Raw genomic sequence first — 18,230 nt, 5'->3', positions numbered from 1 at the left:
CATGCCCAGGGACACCCTACCCTAGAGCAGGCTGCACACAGCCTCAGCCAGCCTGGCCTCAAACACCTCCAGCCATGGGGCCTCAACCACCTCCCTGGGCAACCCAGTCCAGCCTCTCACCACTCTCCTGCTCAACAACTTCCTCCTCACGTCTAAGCTGAACCTACCCACCTCCAGCTTCACTCCATTCATAGAATCAGAGAATCAAGCAGGTTGGAAGAGACCTCCAACATCATCCAGTCCAACCTAGCACCCAGCCCTATCCAATCAACCAGACCATGGCACTAAGTGCCCCAGCCAGGCTTGGCTGCAACACCTCCAGCCACGGCCACTCCACCACCTCCCTGGGCAGCCCATTCCAATGCCAATCACTCTCTCTGCCAGGAACTTCCTAACAACATCCAGCCTAGACCTGCTCCAGCACAACTTGAGGCTGTGTCCCCTTGTTCTGTTGCTGGCTGCCTGGCAGCAGAGCCCAACCCCACCTGGCTACAGCCTCCCTGCAGGCAGCTGCAGGCAGCAATGAGCTCTGCCCTGAGCCTCCTCTGCTGCAGGCTGCACACCCCCAGCTCCCTCAGCCTCTCCTCATAGGATTTGTGCTCCAGGCCCCTCACCTGCTTCGTTGTCCTTCTCTGGACATGTTCCAGCACCTCAACATCTCTCTTGAATTGAGGGGTTTTTATTTTCCCCCCTGGTCCTGTCACTCCCTGATACCCTAAATGGGAACTGCCTCTCTGTTTTAGCTCATCACCGAAGAATTTATTCTGTGTTAGAAGACCAAAGTGGCAGAAAGCCTCAGCTCTGCTGGAACTGCCTGGATCAGTGTCTTTGTGTGAGGCACTTCATCCTTGAGCCTTTTTCTTGCAGCTTTTGTGGCCAGGCCTGGATTGTGAAGGTGGAAGCTGTCAGATAGAGAAAGCTTAGCTGTGTTTGTCATTGCATTGTGTAACTGAGCAACTGCAGCTTCACTTGAAAGCTTTGCTGGCTGCAATGCAGCTGGCCTCAGTGGCATCAGTGGAGAGAATACAGCTGGGTGGGAAGCTTCACTGGGAGTCCTTGGGACCTTTACTGAGTGTCATGGCTCTTTCCCTGCCATTTTTTTGCTGGATCATGTGACTTGGAATAATTTTAGGCTACATTCACTGTTAGAGTATTGAAGCTGGAGTGGAGAAGTGGAGTCGCTGTCCCTGGAGGTGTTGAAACCAAGCCTGGCTGAGGCACTTAGTGCCATGGTCTGGTTGACTGGCTAGGGCTGGGTGCTAGGTTGGCCTGGATGAGCTTGGAGGTCTCTTCCAGCCTGGTTGAGTCTGTGATTCTAAGCAGCTGTTTAGTTAACAATAATTGCCATTATTGATGGGGTAATTCTCCACAGACAATTACTCCCTGGATCTGCTCTGAGTGTACAAAGGAGCCTTTCGTAACTCAGACGAGCTCATTTGCACCACTCATACTCATATGCAAAGCAGTTCTGGAGGAGGATTGATCCCAGAGTAACATCACTTACAGGCTGGCAATGAATCTGCTTAAATCAGCCACATAGTCACATAAATGTATCTAGTCAGTGGAGAGGAACAAAATCCATTTCTATGTACCCAAAAGGCACAGGGCCATTAAAATCACCAGAACATTGGTTCTCAATTTGTGGTGTAGGATGATATTGTTCCCTGTGCTTCCTGTTCCTCTCCCTGTGAGCTCTCCCAAGGTAGGCTGGCTTCAGCTGAAGCAAAGTACTATGTTGCCAGCTGCACTTTTCACTTGAAATGTTTATAGAGTCAGAATGAACCATGCAGGAAGAGACCTCCAAGATCATCCAGTCCAACCTATCCAAACAGTCCAACCTATCCAACCAAGATCATCCAGTCCAACCTATCCAACCAAGATCATCCAGTCCAGCCTATCCAACCTGTCCAACCTATCCAACCAAGATCATCCAGTCCAACCTATCCAAACAGTCCAACCTATCCAATCAATATCATCCAGTCCAGCCATATCTAATTAAGTTCTCCTCTTGAATGCACTCCTTGAGTGCTGTGTCCAGTTCTGGGCCCCTGAATTCATGAGAGATGTTGAGGTGCTGGAAGGTGTTTGGAGCAGGGCAGCAAGGCTGGGGAGGGGCCTGGAGCACAGCCCTGTGAGGAGAGGCTGTGAGGGAGCTGGGGGTGTGCAGCCTGCAGCAGAGGACGCTCAGGGCAGAGCTCATTGCTGCCTGCAGGGAGGCTGTAGCCAAGTGGGGTTGGGCTCTGCTGCCAGGCAAGCAGCAAGAGAAGAAGGGGACAGAGTCTGAAGCTGTGGCAGGGCAGGTCTAGGCTGGATGTGAGGAGGAAGTTGCTGTCAGAGAGAGTGATTGGCATTGGAATGGGCTGCCCAGGGAGGTGGTGGAGTGGCCGTGGCTGGAGGTGTTGCAGCCAAGCCTGGCTGGGGCACTTAGTGCCATGGTCTGGTTGGTTGGGCAGGGCTGGGTGCTAGGTTGGACTGGCTGAGCTTGGAGCTCTCTTCCAGCCTGCCTGATTCTCTGATTCCAGACAAGTGCTGCCTGTGCAGATCTCCTCTCTTCCTTTACTTACAAGGAGTTTTCTTTTTGTTCCACAGGTTAGGGATCGCAGATGCCTACCAATGGTAAGTCACTATCTTGGCTTGCATGTTCTGGGCTGATGAAAAGCTCAACAGGAGCCTGCAGTGTGAGTGCAGCCCAGACAGCAACCCTGTGCTGGGCTGCAGCAAGAGCAGTGTGGGCAGCAGGGCAAGGGAGGGGATTCTGCCCCTTGGCTCTGCTCTCCTCACACCCCACCTGCAGTCCTGGGGGCAGTTCTGGAGCCCCCAACACAAGGACATGGAACTGTTGGAGCCAGTCCACAGGAGAGCCATGAAGATGCTCAGAGGGCTGCAGCAGCTCTGCTCTGAGGACAGGCTGAGAGAGTTGGGGCTGTGCAGCCTGGAGAACAGAAGGCTTCAAGGAGACCTTGGAGTGGCCTTCCAGTAGCTGAAGGGGAAGTGCAGGAGGGCTGGGGAGGGACTACTGACAAGGTCTTGTAATGACAGGACAAGGGGGAATGGGTTTGAACTGAGAGATGGGAGATTCAAACTATATGTTAGGAAGAAGTTCCTTACAGTGAGGGTGGTGAGACACTGGCACAGGTTGCCCAGGGAGGTTGTTGAGCACAGAAGCACAAAATGTGATCTCTGATCACATTCTGTGCTTCTGTGCTCCACAACCTCCCTGGAGGTGTTCAAGGCCAGGTTGGATGAGGCCTTGAGTGACCTGTTTTAGTGGGAGGTGTCCCTGCCTATGGCAGGGGGTTGGAACTGGCTGATCCTTGAGGTCCCTTCCAACCTAAACCATTCTATGGTTCTGTTTCTTCTTTAGAGAGTCTTTTAGACAACTACCTCCTTTTTGTGCTCCTCCTCTTGAGGGACCATTTCTTGGCTCAGTTGCCCTACTATCACTGCCAGTCTGAAGGGAACAGGCAGTCCATTTAAGCAAAGTGTAATGCTCTTTAGTTAACCTTCCCCATTTGTCCCCTTGCAGCAGAGGTTCCTTCTTTAGGACTGCATGAAGTAGATGAATATACAACCCATAGGGTATGAAATCATCAGGCTGTGTTTGAAGTTGAATCATAGAATGGGTTGGCTTGAAAGCAACCTCCAAAGGTCTTCTATTCCAACCCCCTCTGCAGTAAGCATCCTCAACTAGATCAGAATAGATTCTGACCACCATTGCATGAGATAAGCAACTTGCAGAACCACAAAGCATTTGTGACCTTTAGCTGCTCTATGAATAACTCCCAGGGCAATTGGATTGAAAAGTCTTCCCTAACAAAGTGATTGAAGCAATTAGAACTGTCCTGTGAAGGAGACAGATCAACCTTTGTGGTTTAACCTATTGCAATGACAGCAAGGTTTTAGTGTTCCCAATTCATGGCAGACCTGTATAGCATCCATTTGAAAGTGAAGTGAATTAGATGTCCTCCTTTATTGTTTGCAGTTATGGGCCAGGCTACACCTTATCATTTCATGTGAGGGAAGGATAATCCTCACCAAGGATGGTTACAACCTTTCCATTTCATCTGAGGCAAGGATTATCCTCACCAAGGATGATTAGTTGTGTGGTTAGGTCATAGAATTGTTCTGGTTGGAAAAGGCCTCTCAGATTATTGAGTCAAATCATTAACCTAACAACCAGACCATGGCACTAAGTGCCCCAGCCAGGCTTGGCTGCAACACCTCCAGCCACGGCCACTCCACCACCTCCCTGGGCAGCCCATTCCAATGCCAATCACTCTCTCTGCCAGGAGCTTCCTCCTCACATCCAGCCTAGACCTGCCCTGCCACAGCTTCAGGCTGTGTCCTCTTCTTCTGTTGCTGGGTGCCTGGCAGCAGAGCCCAACCCCACCTGGCTACAGCCTCCCTGCAGGCAGCTGCAGACAGCAGCCCTGAGCTTCTTCTTCTGCAGGCTGCACACCCACAGCTCACAGCATCACAGGATGTTAGGGGTAGGAAGGGACCCAAGGAGATTATCAAGTCCAACACCCCTGCCAGAGCAGGGCCACACAATCTAGCACAGATCCCAGATCTCAGCCTCTCCTCACAGGGCTGTGCTCCAGGCCCCTCCTCAGCCTTGCTGCCCTGCTCTCAACACCTTCCAGCACCTCAGGATCTCTCTTGAATTGAGGAGCCCAGAACTGGACACAGCATTCAAGCTGTGGCCTGAGCAGTGCTGAGCACAGGGGCACAAGAACCTCCCTTGTCCTGCTGCCCACACTGCTCCTGAGCCAGCCCAGGATGCCATTGGCTCTGCTGCCCACCTGGGCACTGCTGCCTCAGCTTCAGCTCCTCTCTCCCAGCACCCCCAGCTCCCTCTCTGCCTGGCTGCTCTCAGCCTGTCTGTCCCCAGAGAAGATTAAAACTTGTTACCCCTTGCTTTTAGCAGAGTCTGGTGTCCTAGGAGGATGCAGGATGGGAGTAACCCTGGATGCTTCTGGACTACAGTCTAGAATCTGCCAGAAGACAGCTGCTGGCTTGCCAGCATCCATCTTTTTGGTGGAGGTGGAAGGAGAGACTGAAATTAGTCTCCTCCAATTTAGTGATTGAATTGAGTCTCCAAAGCTGGCTCACACACTCCTTGAAGAACAGTTGAGTCATTCCTTTTTAGATATAATACTTGCTGGCTTCAGCATGGGCAGCTGGAAGAGATGTGGTCCTCTCTCAAATCTCTTATTTATTGCTCTATCTCTATTTTTACCTGGTTTCTGGTCCCCCTGAGCATGAGGATATTGTGGGGGCTGACTCCTTCCTGAATAGCTTCAGGACAAGGGGCAGTGGGTGGAAGTTGAGGCATAGTATGTTCAGTGGAAGCATAAGAAAGAGTTTTTTTTCCTTGTGAGAGTGCCAGAACACTGGAACAGGCTGCCCAGGAGGGCCATGGAGTCTCCTTCTCTGGAGATACTCTAGAAGTGCCTGGGTGCAATCCTGTGTGATCTGGTCTAGGTGGTCCTGCTCTGCAGGGGAGTTAGGCTGGATGAGCTTTCAAGGTCCTTTCCAGCCCCTAACCTTCTGTGATATTGTCCTTTGTTGCTTGGCCAGGGCTTGGTGCTAGGTTGGACTGGCTGAGCTTGGAGGTCTCTTCCAAGCTGGTTCATTCTATGATTTTAACTTCCTTCAGAGCCTAGCCAAAACAGGAAGCAGGTGCCTGGTCCTGGTAGTCCTGCTCTGCAGAGAAACCAGAGCATTGTGCTGGGCCATACAGAGGCAGGCATGTGCCAAAACATACCCAAACCCCAGGGTCAGTCCTAGCACCCCCTAGGTCAGGAAAATAAAGGTGTCTCCCCAGCTGTGTTTCTGCTGGGGTCATAGAATCATAGAATCAAGCAGGCTGGAAGAGAGCTCCAAGCTCACCCAGCCCAACCTAGCACCCAGCCCTGCCCAGCCAACCAGACCATGGCACTAAGTGCCTCATCCAGGCTTTGCTTACCAATGAGAGTGTTTTAGATTGACCTCCCTGAATGCTTTTTTTTTGTGTTGATTCCCAAAGAAGCTGCAGTAAAGCTGAAGCTGCCTGAAACCAAAGTCAGTGTTTGACCAAGAATCAGAACTTGGTGGTGCTTCACATGTTTCTGTCCTGATGTGTCCAACAAAGGAGCCTTTCAGATGTCACTTCATTGGTAGCTTTTCCTTACCCTCATTTTTGCTCTCTTATTGTTCTTTCTTTCTAGTAGAATACCCAGCTCTGTGGACTGCAGCATCTTTGTTCTTCCAGCCTTACAGGCTGCAGAGGCTTCAGGTAGAACAGGAGGGTTAGAGGACAGATCAAGATGCTATTTGTTTTGAAAGGAGACTGAGAAGAATACATTCTGCTTATGAATGGTCACTAAGAGAGCACTGATCTTCCCAGTGCCTTGCTGGGCAGGGGATGGGGATGATGATAAGAGGGTATGCATTTATAAAGGGGTGAAAAGAAATGCTCTTCTAACTTGGCACAGAACAATGTCCTGCAATTCACTGCTGGGGGATGTTGTTGTAGTGCACTTCCACACTGCTGAAACATCCACAGCCCTTCAGGTCCAGCTCATGAACTCATGGAGCAGGTGGTCTTGAGTGCCATCACACAGCACCTACAGGATGGCCAAGGGCTCAGGCCCAGCCAGCATGGGGTTAGGAAGGCAGGTCCTGCCTGACCAACCTCAGCTCCTCTTGTGATCAGGCTCCTGCCTGGTGAGTGTGGGGCAGGTTGTGGATGGAGTCTGCCTGGACTGCAGCAAAGCCTTTGGGACCTTCTGCCGTAACAGGCTCCTGGCACAGCTGCAGCTCCTGGCTGGGACAGATTCACTCTGGTATGGGTCGAGAACTGGCTGGAAGGCTGGGCTCAGAGAGTGGTGGTGAATGGTGCCACATGCAGCTGGCACCAGTGGTGTGCCCCAGGGATCAGTGCTGGGCACAGTCCTGTTAAGTATCTTTAGTGATGATCTGGAGCAGGGGATTGAGTACAGCATCAGTGAGTTTGCAGATGGCACCAAGCTAGGAGCAGCTGTGGAGCTGTTAGAGGGTAGGAGAGCCCTGCAGGGGGACCTGGCCAGGCTGCATGGGTGGGCAGAGGCCACTGGGATAAGATTGAAGAAGGCCAAGTGCAGGGTTCTACACTTTGGCCACAACAACCCCAAGCAGCACTAGAGGCTGAGGCCAGAGTGGCTGAGAGCAGCCAGGCAGAGAGGGCCCTGGGGGCGCTGGGGGGGAGGAGCTGAAGCTGAGGCAGCAGTGCCCAGGTGGGCAGCAGAGCCAATGGCATCCTGGGCTGGCTCAGGAGCAGTGTGGGCAGCAGGACAAGGGAGGTTCTTGTGCCCCTGTGCTCAGCACTGCTCAGGCCACCCCTGGAGTGCTGTGTCCAGCTGTGGGCTCCTGAATTGCAGAGAGCTGTTGAGGTGCTGGAAGGTGTTTGGAGCAGGGCAGCAAGGCTGGGGAGGGGCCTGGAGCACAGCCCTGTGAGGAGAGGCTGAGGGAGCTGGGGGTGTGCAGCCTGCAGCAGAGGAGGCTCAGGGCAGAGCTGATTGCTGCCTGCAGCTGCCTGCAGGGAGGCTGTAGCCAGGTGGGGTTGGGCTCTGCTGCCAGGCAAGCAGCAAGAGAAGAATGGGAACAGAGTTTGAAGCTGTGCCAGGGCAGGTCTAGGCTGGATGTTGTTAGGAAGTTCCTGGCAGAGAGAGTGATTGGCATTGGAATGGGCTGCCCAGGGAGGTGGTGGAGTGGCCATGGCTGGAGGTGTTGCAGCCAAGCCTGGCTGGGGCACTTAGTGCCATGGTCTGGTTGGTTGGGCAGGGCTGGGTGCTAGGTTGGACTGGCTGAGCTTGGAAGTCTCTTCCAACCTGCTTGATTCTATTCTATTCTATTCTGTTCTATTCTATTCTAGATGAGGACACAGAACCTTATTTCCTACATGGAATAATGTTTCATGGTCCCCCAGCTGGCAATGGAGTCTTTAGCTCTCCTCTTCAATATGAGCTATGAGGAGAAATACCCAGACCAGCTCTCAACTCTTTTTGCAGTGAGAAGCATCCAGTGTCTGGTGATTATTGAAAGAAGAAATCCCTCAGGGAGCATTTTCCTGCCTGAAGGGAATTTTCTCTTCATCTGTAGGCTTTTTTCTTTCATTTTGGAAGAAAGAGAAGATTCTCAATTCCTTTGCTGCTTTTGAGCACAGCCATCAGAAAGGATTCAGAGTCTTGCTCCCCAGCACGTTTCCTTGGGTGGACTTTCCCCATTAACTCTAATGGGGTTGGTTTCACTCCCTTTTGCCAGGGTGGCCTCTCAGAGTGCTTTGAGATCTACAGCTGAAAGCCCTGGATGAGCAAGGGTAGAATTTATTGTTATTGTTCATCTGGAAGGAGCTGAATTATTTCATCTTCTTACAATGATTTATAACTGTTGCCAGCAGAAGGGGAGAAAAGATGCTGGGCTTGTCTCAGCTGTCTCTGCACAGACTGAGAGATGCTCAGAGACGTCATCACAAGTGCTTCTGCTGTTATTTATGTTACTAGTTGCAGCTAGAACTGTCACCAGCTGGTTTGCCACTTCTGCTCAGAGCTACTGAGCTCATACTAATGGATTGGCCATGGCCAGCACCCATACCATAGAATCAGTCAGGGTTGGAAGGGACCACAAGGAGCAGCCAGTTCCAAGCCCCCTGCCGTGGGCAGGAACACCCTACCCTAGAGCAGGCTGCACACAGCCTCAGCCAGCCTGGCCTTAAAAGGTGTTTTCTGCCTTGCTTGTTCCCTTTGAGGGACACTGCCTCTTTTCAGACCAGCTAAACTCAAGCTAAAGGTTCTGGTTGGAGAGAATATTTCTCCTGTGGTGCTTGGCTGCTGTGACAGAAGAGCCCAACCCCACCTGGCTACAGCCTCCCTGCAGGCAGCTGCAGGCAGCAATCAGCTCTGTCCTCAGCCTCCTCTGCTGCAGGCTGCACACCCCCAGCTCCCTCAGCCTCTCCTCACAGGGCTGTGCTCCAGGCCCCTCCCCAGCCTTGCTGCCCTGCTCCAAACACCTTCCAGCACCTCAACAGCTCTCTGCAATTCAGGAGCCCACAACTGGACACAGCACTCCAGGGGTGGCCTGAGCAGTGCTGAGCACAGGGGCATAAGAACCTCCCTTGTCCCGCTGCCCACACTGCTCCTGAGCCAGCCCAGGATGCCATTGGCTCTGCTGCCCACCTGGGCACTGCTGCCTCAGCTTCAGCTCCTCTCTCTCAGCACCCCCAAGTCACTTTCTTCCTGGCTGCTCCCAGCCACTCTATGGCATCCTGGCCTGGCTGTCTACAGCTACCTGAAGGGAGGCTGTAGCCAGGTGGGGTTGGGCTCTGCTGCCAGGCAAGCAGCAAGAGAAGAAGGGGACAGAGTCTGAAGCTGTGGCAGGGCAGGTCTAGGCTGGATGTTGTTAGGAAGTTGCTGGCAGAGAGAGTGATTGGCATTGGAATGGGCTGCCCAGGGAGGTGGTGGAGTGGCTGTGGCTGGAGGTGTTGCAGCCAAGCCTGGCTGGGGCACTTAGTGCCATGGTCTGGTTGGTTGGGCAGGGCTGGGTGCTAGGTTGTGCTGGCTGAGCTTGGAGCTCTCTTCCAACCTGCTTGATTCTATGATTCTATGAGTCTAAGACAAGCCTGGATGAGGCACTTAGTGCCATGGTCTAGTTGCTTGGCCGGGGCTGGGTGCTAGGTTGGACTGGATGAGCTTGGAGGTCTTTTCCAACCTGGCTGATTCTATGAGTCTCTGATCCTCTGGTAGTGGCTGAGCATAGCTGTGCTGGTTTGAAATGGATTTGCTCTTGGGCTTTTTGCTAATGCAATCCTGCCTGTCAGGGAACCTCTCCTCTTCGCACCCCTGACCGACATCAGCTGTGTTGGCAGAGATCCACTGGTGGTTAGGGCCAAAGGGAAGCAATTAAGATGGAAAGCAAAAGCCCAGCCAGTCACCTGTGTGCAGTGACCTCAGCCCAGCCATGCTGCAAGTGTAACTGTCTCTTTGAATTCCAGGTACCTAGACCTGCGCAGATTCGGCTCCACTCCTCATGGAGGCTTCGGGATGGGCTTTGAACGCTACCTGCAGTACATCCTGGGAGTTGACAATATCAAAGATGTCATCCCTTTCCCCAGGTTTTCTCACTCCTGCCTTCTCTAGCTCAGCAGTTGACTCACCTGGAGAAACCTGCTGCTGCTGCTGTGGCTTTCTGTGCCTCACTTAGCTCTAGGATGCGACTTGAGCGTGTTTAGTGGGATGTTAGAACTGTCTTTACACCTGTGAAAGTCTGGCTTGATGATAAGAAGCTATGTTCTGGTCAGATTGTGGAAGCACACTGGCAGGTAATTTGTCAGCTTTGAACCAGTTCCTGGTTCCTTCAGGAACCCTAAATCCCTCTTGACTAAGGGTTAAGGTCATTGTCAGATACTCCAAGCCAACAGAGTTCTGAATCAACTTTACTGGGGAGGGGTTTATGTGAAATATTAATAAGGAGGTGTGACCTAAACCAGACTGGGAGCCAGGACTGCTGTGAGGCTTTAATAGGCTTTAATTTGAAGATTGAGTGTTTTAATACTGCAAAGTATTTGTCCTGGCTGTGATGCATTTGCTCTTAGGAAACGGCAGCATGAGTTCTCCCCCACCCTCACTTAAAAGCCAATCTGGTTCACCTTGGGAAAGTCAAGCAAACCTAGCAGGGGAAAATGTCCTATTGCAACTGCTGGAGTGGAATTAGGTGAATGATGTTTTGTGGATCATCAATAAAGCTGTCCCACTGGGTGGTTTTGTAACTCTGGATGGTTTCTTCTTCTGCTTTAAACTGCTAGCACTCAGCATCAGAAGTGTTCCCTTCAGTGTCGTGGGGAGATGTTTCCTTTGCTGTAAACCCAGAGTTGTTGCACAGCTCCTGCAGGAGGTAATCTGCTTTCTGTCTCTGAGAGAGCACACAGTTAAGGAGAGTTCATTCATCTCTCCAGAGCCAACTTAGCAGTTTCTTGGTGCTGGTTTTGGGTTTGTTTTTTGGTTTTGTTGTTGTTGCTTTGCCATTTTGGGGTTGTTATTGAGCAAATCTCTCACGTGCTCATCAGACCAAGCAGTTTTGTCTGTAGTTGGAAGCAACTGACAGATGCTCTCAGGCATTGCAGATGTGTTAAGTAATTGCTTATCACCACTGGATCTGAACAACTTTCAGCCTTTAATGGCTTTATGCTCTCAGCTTCTTTGCCAGGTAAAGGAATAAGTCATTTCATTTCTTTCCAAGATGGGGTTGTGGAAGGTCAAGTCACTTACTCAAGGCAATTGGAAACCAGTGGCTGATTTGGGACTGGAGTTGAGAGTTTCTAGGATCCCTCCACTCTGCTGTGCTCTGCTGAGACCCCACCTGGAGTCCTGCATCCAGCTCTGGAGCCCCTGGGACAAGAGGGCTGTGGAGATGCTGGAGAGTGTCCAGAGCAGGGCCAGGAGGATGCTGAGAGGCTGCAGCAGCTCTGCTGTGAGCACAGCCTGAAAGAGTTGGGGCTGTGCAGGCTGGAGCAGAGGAGGCTCCCAGGGGACCTTCTTGTGGCCTTGCAGCAGCTGAAGGGGGCTCCAGAAAAGCTGGGGAGGGACTTTGGAGGGTGTGAGGGAGTGTCAGGAGTGGGGGGAATGGAGCAAAGGTGGAGGTGTGGAGAGTGAGGCTGGAGGTGAGGAGGAAGTTGTTGAGCAGGAGAGTGGTGAGAGGCTGGACTGGGTTGCCCAGGGAGGTGGTTGAGGCCCCATGGCTGGAGGTGTTTGAGGCCAGGCTGGCTGAGGCTGTGTGCAGCCTGCTCTAGGGTAGGGTGTCCCTGGGCATGGCAGGGGGGTTAAAACTGGCTGATCCTTGTGCTCCCTTCCAACCCTGACTCATTCTATGATTCTATGATTCTTCCTTTCCAAATTACCCCAATCCAACAAGTGGTCATTTGTGTAGTGCTTACTTCTCTGAACCTCAAGGTGGCTGCAGTGTCAACAATATATAGAGAGAAATCACCTCTCCTGCAAGGACTGGCTGAAGGTGTTGGGTTTGTTCAGCCTGGGCAAGATATCTTCAAGATCATAGAATCAAGCAGGTTGGCAGAGAGCTCCAAGCTCAGCCAGCCCAACCTAGCACCCAGCCCTGCCCAACCAACCAGACCATGGCACTAAGTGCCCCAGCCAGGCTTGGCTGCAACACCTCCAGCCACGGCCACTCCACCACCTCCCTGGGCAGCCCATTCCAATGCCAATCACTCTCTCTGCCAGCAACTTCCTAACAACATCCAGCCTAGACCTGCCCTGCCACAGCTTCAGACTCTGTCCCCTTCTTCTCTTGCTGCTTGCCTGGCAGCAGAGCCCAACCCCACCTGGCTACAGCCTCCTTCTAGGTAGTTGTAGATGGTAATGAGGTCTGTCCTGAGCCTGTTCTTCTTCAGGCTAAACAATGCCAGCTCACAGGATGTTAGGGGTTGGAAGGGACCCAAGTTGATTATCAAGTCCAAGCCCCCTGCCAGAGCCTGACCACACAATCTAGCACAGATCCCAGATCTCAGCCTCTCCTCACAGGGCTGTGCTTCAGGCCCCTCCCCATCTTCGTACCTCTTCTCTGGACACCTTCCAGCACCTCAAGATCTCTCCTGAATTGAGGAGCCCAGGGCTGGACACAGCACTCAAGGTGTGGCCTGACCAGTGCTGCTGAGTACAGAATGAGCTAAGAAATGTTCTTTTAGGTCCATTCCAACTGAAGCCATTCTGTGACTTAAGGTAATGTCCTTATTGCTAATCACCTCCTGTGATTTGCCGCAGACACTGCGGAGTGGCTGCAGCGTGGCCCTGGAGGCTTCTTTTCCAAGTAGAGATTGAAAAGCAGTAATCAGGCAGCATTGCAGTCACAGTTCTCTCTGGAGGGGCTGTGTAATAGTGCACCTGCAGGGTCTAAAAATACACACTGATGTCTTGTGGCACCTGCCATGCTTCAGTTGTGCCCACGCCTGGGACTCCTACATGTTGCCATCATGCAAAGAGCGTCACTGCGAGGTCATTGCTTGGGGGCTGTTTGTTGCATGCACTGAGACATCCTCTGCATATCAAGATGTTTTGGTTTTGGTGCCTCCTTGGTCTGCTTGATCAGGCAGGTGTTAACTGTGCCTCTGCTGGTTTGCATTTCCTGCTGCAGCCTTGTGTTGGTAAGTCTGGTTCCACGGAACGGTTCAGGCAGCTGCCTTGCCCTTGAAACCACTGAGCTGTGCCTGCAGCACACACTGCAGTGTGCTTACAGATATCTGAGGGCTGGCTGGCAGGAAGATGGGGCCAGACTCTTCTCAGGGGTCCCCCATGAACAGAAAAAGAAGTAATGGGCATAAACTTGAACAGAGGAAGTTCCAGCTAACCAGGAAAAGGAACTTCTTTACTTGGAGGCTGGCAGAGCACTGCAGCAGGCTGCCCGGGGTGGTGTGTCCAGAGAAGGGTGATGGAGCTGGTGAGGGGGCCTGGAGCACAGCCCTGTGAGGAGAGGCTGAGGGAGCTGGGGGTGTGCAGCCTGGAGAAGAGGCAGAGCACTTTGCTGTCTGAAGCTCCCTGCAGGGAGGCTGTAGCCAGGTGGGGTTGGGCTCTGCTGCCAGGCAAGCAGCAAGAGAAGAAGGGGACAGAGTCTGAAGCTGTGGCAGGGCAGGTCTAGGCTGGATGTTGTTAGGAAGTTGCTGGCAGAGAGAGTGATTGGCATTGGAATGGGCTGCCCAGGGAGGTGGTGGAGTGGCCGTGGCTGGAGGTGTTGCAGCCAAGCCTGGCTGGGGCACTTAGTGCCATGGTGTGGTTGTTTGGGCAGGGCTGGGTGCTAGGTTGGACTGGCTGAGCTTGGAGCTCTCTTCCAACCTGCTTGCTTCTATAATGATGATGACTTTCAAAACCTGTCTGGATGTGTTCCTGTGTGATCTGCTCTAAGTGAGCCTTCACTGGCAGGGGGTTTGGACTTGATCATCTTCAGAAGTCCCTTTCAACCCCTGTGATAACTTCCTGTGTTTGGACCATATCTCCTTTTAATCTGTTGTCTCAAATGTTCCTGCTGGCTTTTGTCTTTTGGAATTACTTCTCTCAGCAGAAAGATGTGGAAAGAGTGCAGCTGCCAAACAGCCCCATCCTTGCCACGTTCCTAAATCACTTGTGGTGAGCAGGTGTCCTTGTTGAGATCCTTAATCACAGGTTCTGCCACAGCTGATGGAAATGAGAGCTCTTGAACTGGAAGCCCACCTGCTGTAAACAGAGTGGGTGGATGGCAAAGCCATGCCCTGTCCACCCCTGCAGCAGCTCAGGGCTAGCTGTGTTGCTTTTAGCATCAGCAGACAACAGTCAGAGGGAGGTTGTTAAGCCTGTGAGGTGCCAGCTCTAATGAGCAGGGTGGGGCTGAGAGCAGCAGGTGAAAAACGAGGTGCAGAAAGGAAGACAGTAGAAGATGCCAAGGTGTCATGGGGTGGTGTGAGTCAGAAGTTGCAGGGAAGGACCACAGAGCTGTTGGTAGCAGGTTTGCAGAGTTGGCTGGCAGGGCTTTGCATGAGGTGACATTTTGCAGCAACCAAGAACTGCTCTGATCCACCCTTCATTCTCTGGCTTGATAAGAAGTTGTTGGAGGACAGAAGGAAAAGGTTTAACCTTTGCCTTGTAGGCAGAATCATAGAATGATTTCAGTTGGAAGGGACCTTACAAGGCAATCTAGTCCAACCTCCCCTGCAGTCAGCAGGGACATCTTCAACTAGAGCAGGTTGCTCAAAGCTCCACCCAGCTTGGCCTTTAATCTTCTACCATGTTCTTTGGCAATCTGGGCCTGTCTTCTACCACATTCATTGGAAAATGATTAGTCTGATTCTTCCCTCTTCTGCTTTAAAAGCATCACCTTTGTCCTGTAACAACAGGCCCTGCTAAAAACTCTGCCCCTATCTTTCTTGTGGCCCCCTTTAAGTACTGGAAGCCTTCAATAAGGTCTTCATGGAGCCTTCTGCAGGCTGAACAAGCCCAACTCTCAGCCTTGCAGCCAGGGATGAACCATGAGTTCTTCATACTTCATGTTCTACACCTTGGCTACAGCAACCCCAAGCAGCACTGCAGGCTGGGGCCAGAGTGGCTGAGAGCAGCCAGGCAGAGAGGGCCCTGGGGGTACTGGGAGAGAGGAGCTGAAGCTGAGGCAGCAGTGCCCAGGTGGGCAGCAGAGCCAATGGCATCCTGGGCTGGCTCAGGAGCAGTGTGGGCAGCAGGACAAGGGAGGTTCTTTTGCCCCTGTGCTCAGCACTGCTCAGGCCACCCCTGGAGTGCTGTGTCCACTTGTGGGCTCCTGAATTGCAGAGAGCTGCTGAGGTGCTGGAAGGTGTTTGGAGCAGGGCAGCAAGGCTGGGGAGGGGCCTGGAGCACAGCCCTGTGAGGAGAGGCTGAGGGAGCTGGGGGGGTGCAGCCTGCAGCAGAGGAGGCTCAGGGCAGAGCTGATTGCTGCCTGCAGCTGCCTGCAGGGAGGCTGTAGCCAGGTGGGGTTGGGCTCTGCTGCCAGGCAAGCAGCAAGAGAAGAAGGGGACAGAGTCTGAAGCTGTGGCAGGGCAGGTTCAGGCTGGATGTTGTTAGGAAGTTCCTGGCAGAGAGAGTGATTGGCACTGGAATGGGCTGCCCAGGTAGGTGGTGGAGTGGCCGTGGCTGGAGGTGTTGCAGCCAAGCCTGGCTGGGGCACTTAGTGCCATGGTCTGGTTGGTTGGGCAGGGCTGGGTGCTAGGTTGGGCTGGCTGAGCTTGGAGCTCTCTTCCAGCCTGCTTGATTCTGTGATTCTAAGAATAAATTACCAGCAGGAGTGGTCAGGCACTGGAATGTGCTGCCCAGGGAGGTGGTGGAGTCACCAACCCTGGGTGTGTTTAAAAGTCATCCAGATGTGGTGCTTGGGGATAGGGTTTAGGGTGCACCTTGCAGAGCAGGGCTGTTGGTTGGACTTGGTGACCCTGAGGAGCTGTTCCAACCTGAAGGTTTCAGTGGTTCTGGGGCCCTGTGTTCACCTCCTGCTGTGCATATCCAAGGAGGGTTGGTGTTGCCAAGGAATGCAGTGTGCTTTCCCTGGGATTTCCATGTGGAATGTCATGCATTTCCTTCAGGTCTCCTCTCGCTCAATGCAACGGAAGCCAGTCTGGAGCACAGGGGAGGTCATTCCTCTGGGCCATGCAGACAGGGAAACTCCCCAAGAGTTTCTTAGATTTAAACCCTTTTCCTTTGCTGTGTCTTTGCTTAGGCTCTGCTGTGTGGCAGGGACTGAACCCAGCTAAAAACTGACAGCTTCTCAGCCAAAAAAGCTCCTGCTCTTTGCCCACAGCAATCACCTCTCAGCCTGAATATGCACTGCAGAGCTTTCAGGGTGGGAAGCAGTCAGCTCCCCAGCCCACTCTCTGCTAGCATCCTTGTGGTGAGTATTTCTTGAAGCTTCAGTTGCTTTCAGCTAGCACTGCCCCTTCCCAGGTTTGTCCTCAGAAGAATCAGTGTCGCCAGGGACAGCAGGAAGGCTGCAGAGGGGCTGTTGGCAAGGTCTTGTGATGGCAGGATGAGGAGGAATGGGTTTGAACAGGCAGAGGGGAGAGTTGGACTAGATGTTAAGAAGAAGTTGTTTGCAGTGAGGGTGGTGAGACACTGGCACAGGTTGCCCAGGGAGGTTGTGGAGCACAAAGCATCAAAGATCACATTGGGTGCTTCTGTGCTCCACAACCTCCCTGGAGGTGTTGAAGGTCAGGTTGGATGAGGTCTTGAGTGACCTGTTCTAGTGGGAGGTGTCCCTGCCTATGGCAGGGGGTTGGAACTGCCTGATCCTTGAGGTCCCTTCCAACCTAACCCATGCTATGGTTCTGTGATTCTATAGTCACTGCACCTGTGGCTTTGCAGCATTAGGGCAGTGGTAGGACAGCAACAGGGCTGCAAATAAAAGTGCAGTGCCATGGACTTTGCATAATGGTCAACATCTTCATCAATGACATTGATGAGGGGACAGACAGACAGAGGTTGCTCAGCAGGTTTGATGCTGACACCAAACTGAGAGGCTTGGCTGAGACAGCTGCAGGTAGTGAGGTCATGGAGCAAGACCTGGACAGACAGAGCTGGGCACAGAGGAACCAGATGAGGTTCAACAGGACAAGTGCAGAGTCCTGCACCAGGAGAGGGATAATAAACTGCAGCAGGACAGACTGGGAGGTGACTGCTGGAGAGCAGCCCCAAGGAGAGGGAGCTGAGAGTGCTGGGGGAGAACATCCATGGCACAGCAATGTGCCCTGGGGGCCAAGAGGCCAATGGGGTCCTGGGGAGCATTGAGCAGAGAGTGTCCAGCAGATCCAGGGAGGTTCTCCTGCCCCTCTGCTCTGCTCTGCTCTGCTGAGACCTCATCTTGAGTACTGTGTTCAGGTTTGGGCTGAGGGACAGGGATCTGCTGGAGAGGGTCCAGCAGAGGGCTATGAGGATGATGAGGGGACTGGAGGGCACTGCCTGCTGAGGAGAGGCTGAGGGCCCTGGGGCTGCTTAGTCTGGAGAAGAGAAGACTGAGAGGGGATTGGATAAATGTTTATAAGTATCTGAAGGCTGCCAGGAGGGGGGGACAGGCTCTGCTCACTGCTCCCTGGCACAGGACAGGGAGCAATGGATGGAAGCTGCAGCACAGAGGTTCCAGCTCAGCACAAGGGGGAACTTCTTTCTTGTAAGGGTCCCAGAGCCCTGGCACAGGCTGCCCAGAGAGGCTGTGGAGTCTCCTTGTCTGGAGCCTTTCCAGGCCTGTCTGGATGTGTTCCTCTGTGATCTGTGTTAGACAGCATTGTCCTGCTGCAGCAGGGGGCTTGGGCTGGATGATCTCCTTGGGTCCCTTCCAACCCCTAACATCCTGTGAGCCAGGGATCCTGTGCAACCAAATGCCAGCCTCTCAGAAGAGTGTTTAGAAGAAAACTTGTGTTTCTGCTGCAGGAATTCCAGATGATTCCTTCACTTCATTTTTTAATCTGCAGGATCAAAGTCTCCCAAAGTGCCCTAGTTTTTGCTTAGGATAAATGACACCTGGAGAGCTAACATCACATCTCAAATCTTCTCTCTTTGAAAGCCATAGAAGAGTAAATGTTGTCTCTGAAGCTAGCAGAAGAGTCTGCTGCTCTCCCCCTTATCATTTATGGGTTTGATTTATATCCATAGGGTTTTTTTCCTAGAATCATAGAATCAAGCAGGTTGGAAGAGAGCTCCAAGCTCAGCCAGTCCAACCTA

At 52.6% G+C, this 18,230-nt stretch overlaps 1 protein-coding gene across 4 annotated transcripts in view; it reads left to right on the top strand.

The window, feature by feature from the left end:
* The window catches only part of NARS2 (asparaginyl-tRNA synthetase 2, mitochondrial), a 70,387-nt gene extending 59,604 nt beyond the window's left edge, over nucleotides 1–10,783 (top strand). For all 4 annotated transcript variants that reach the window (XM_064168872.1, XM_064168900.1, XM_064168891.1 and 1 more), the window contains 2 exons: nucleotides 2,590–2,616; nucleotides 10,010–10,783. In XM_064168872.1, the coding sequence (XP_064024942.1) occupies nucleotides 2,590–2,616; nucleotides 10,010–10,154 (172 nt within the window). In that variant the 3' untranslated portion in view covers nucleotides 10,155–10,783. The remainder of the gene's footprint in view (nucleotides 1–2,589; nucleotides 2,617–10,009) is intronic.
* Nucleotides 10,784–18,230: the final 7,447 nt, after the last annotated feature.

This window comes from Pogoniulus pusillus, chromosome 3 (assembly GCF_015220805.1).
Source record: "Pogoniulus pusillus isolate bPogPus1 chromosome 3, bPogPus1.pri, whole genome shotgun sequence".
Taxonomy (NCBI): domain Eukaryota; kingdom Metazoa; phylum Chordata; class Aves; order Piciformes; family Lybiidae; genus Pogoniulus; species Pogoniulus pusillus.
This window is presented reverse-complemented; position numbering and strand designations above follow the sequence as displayed.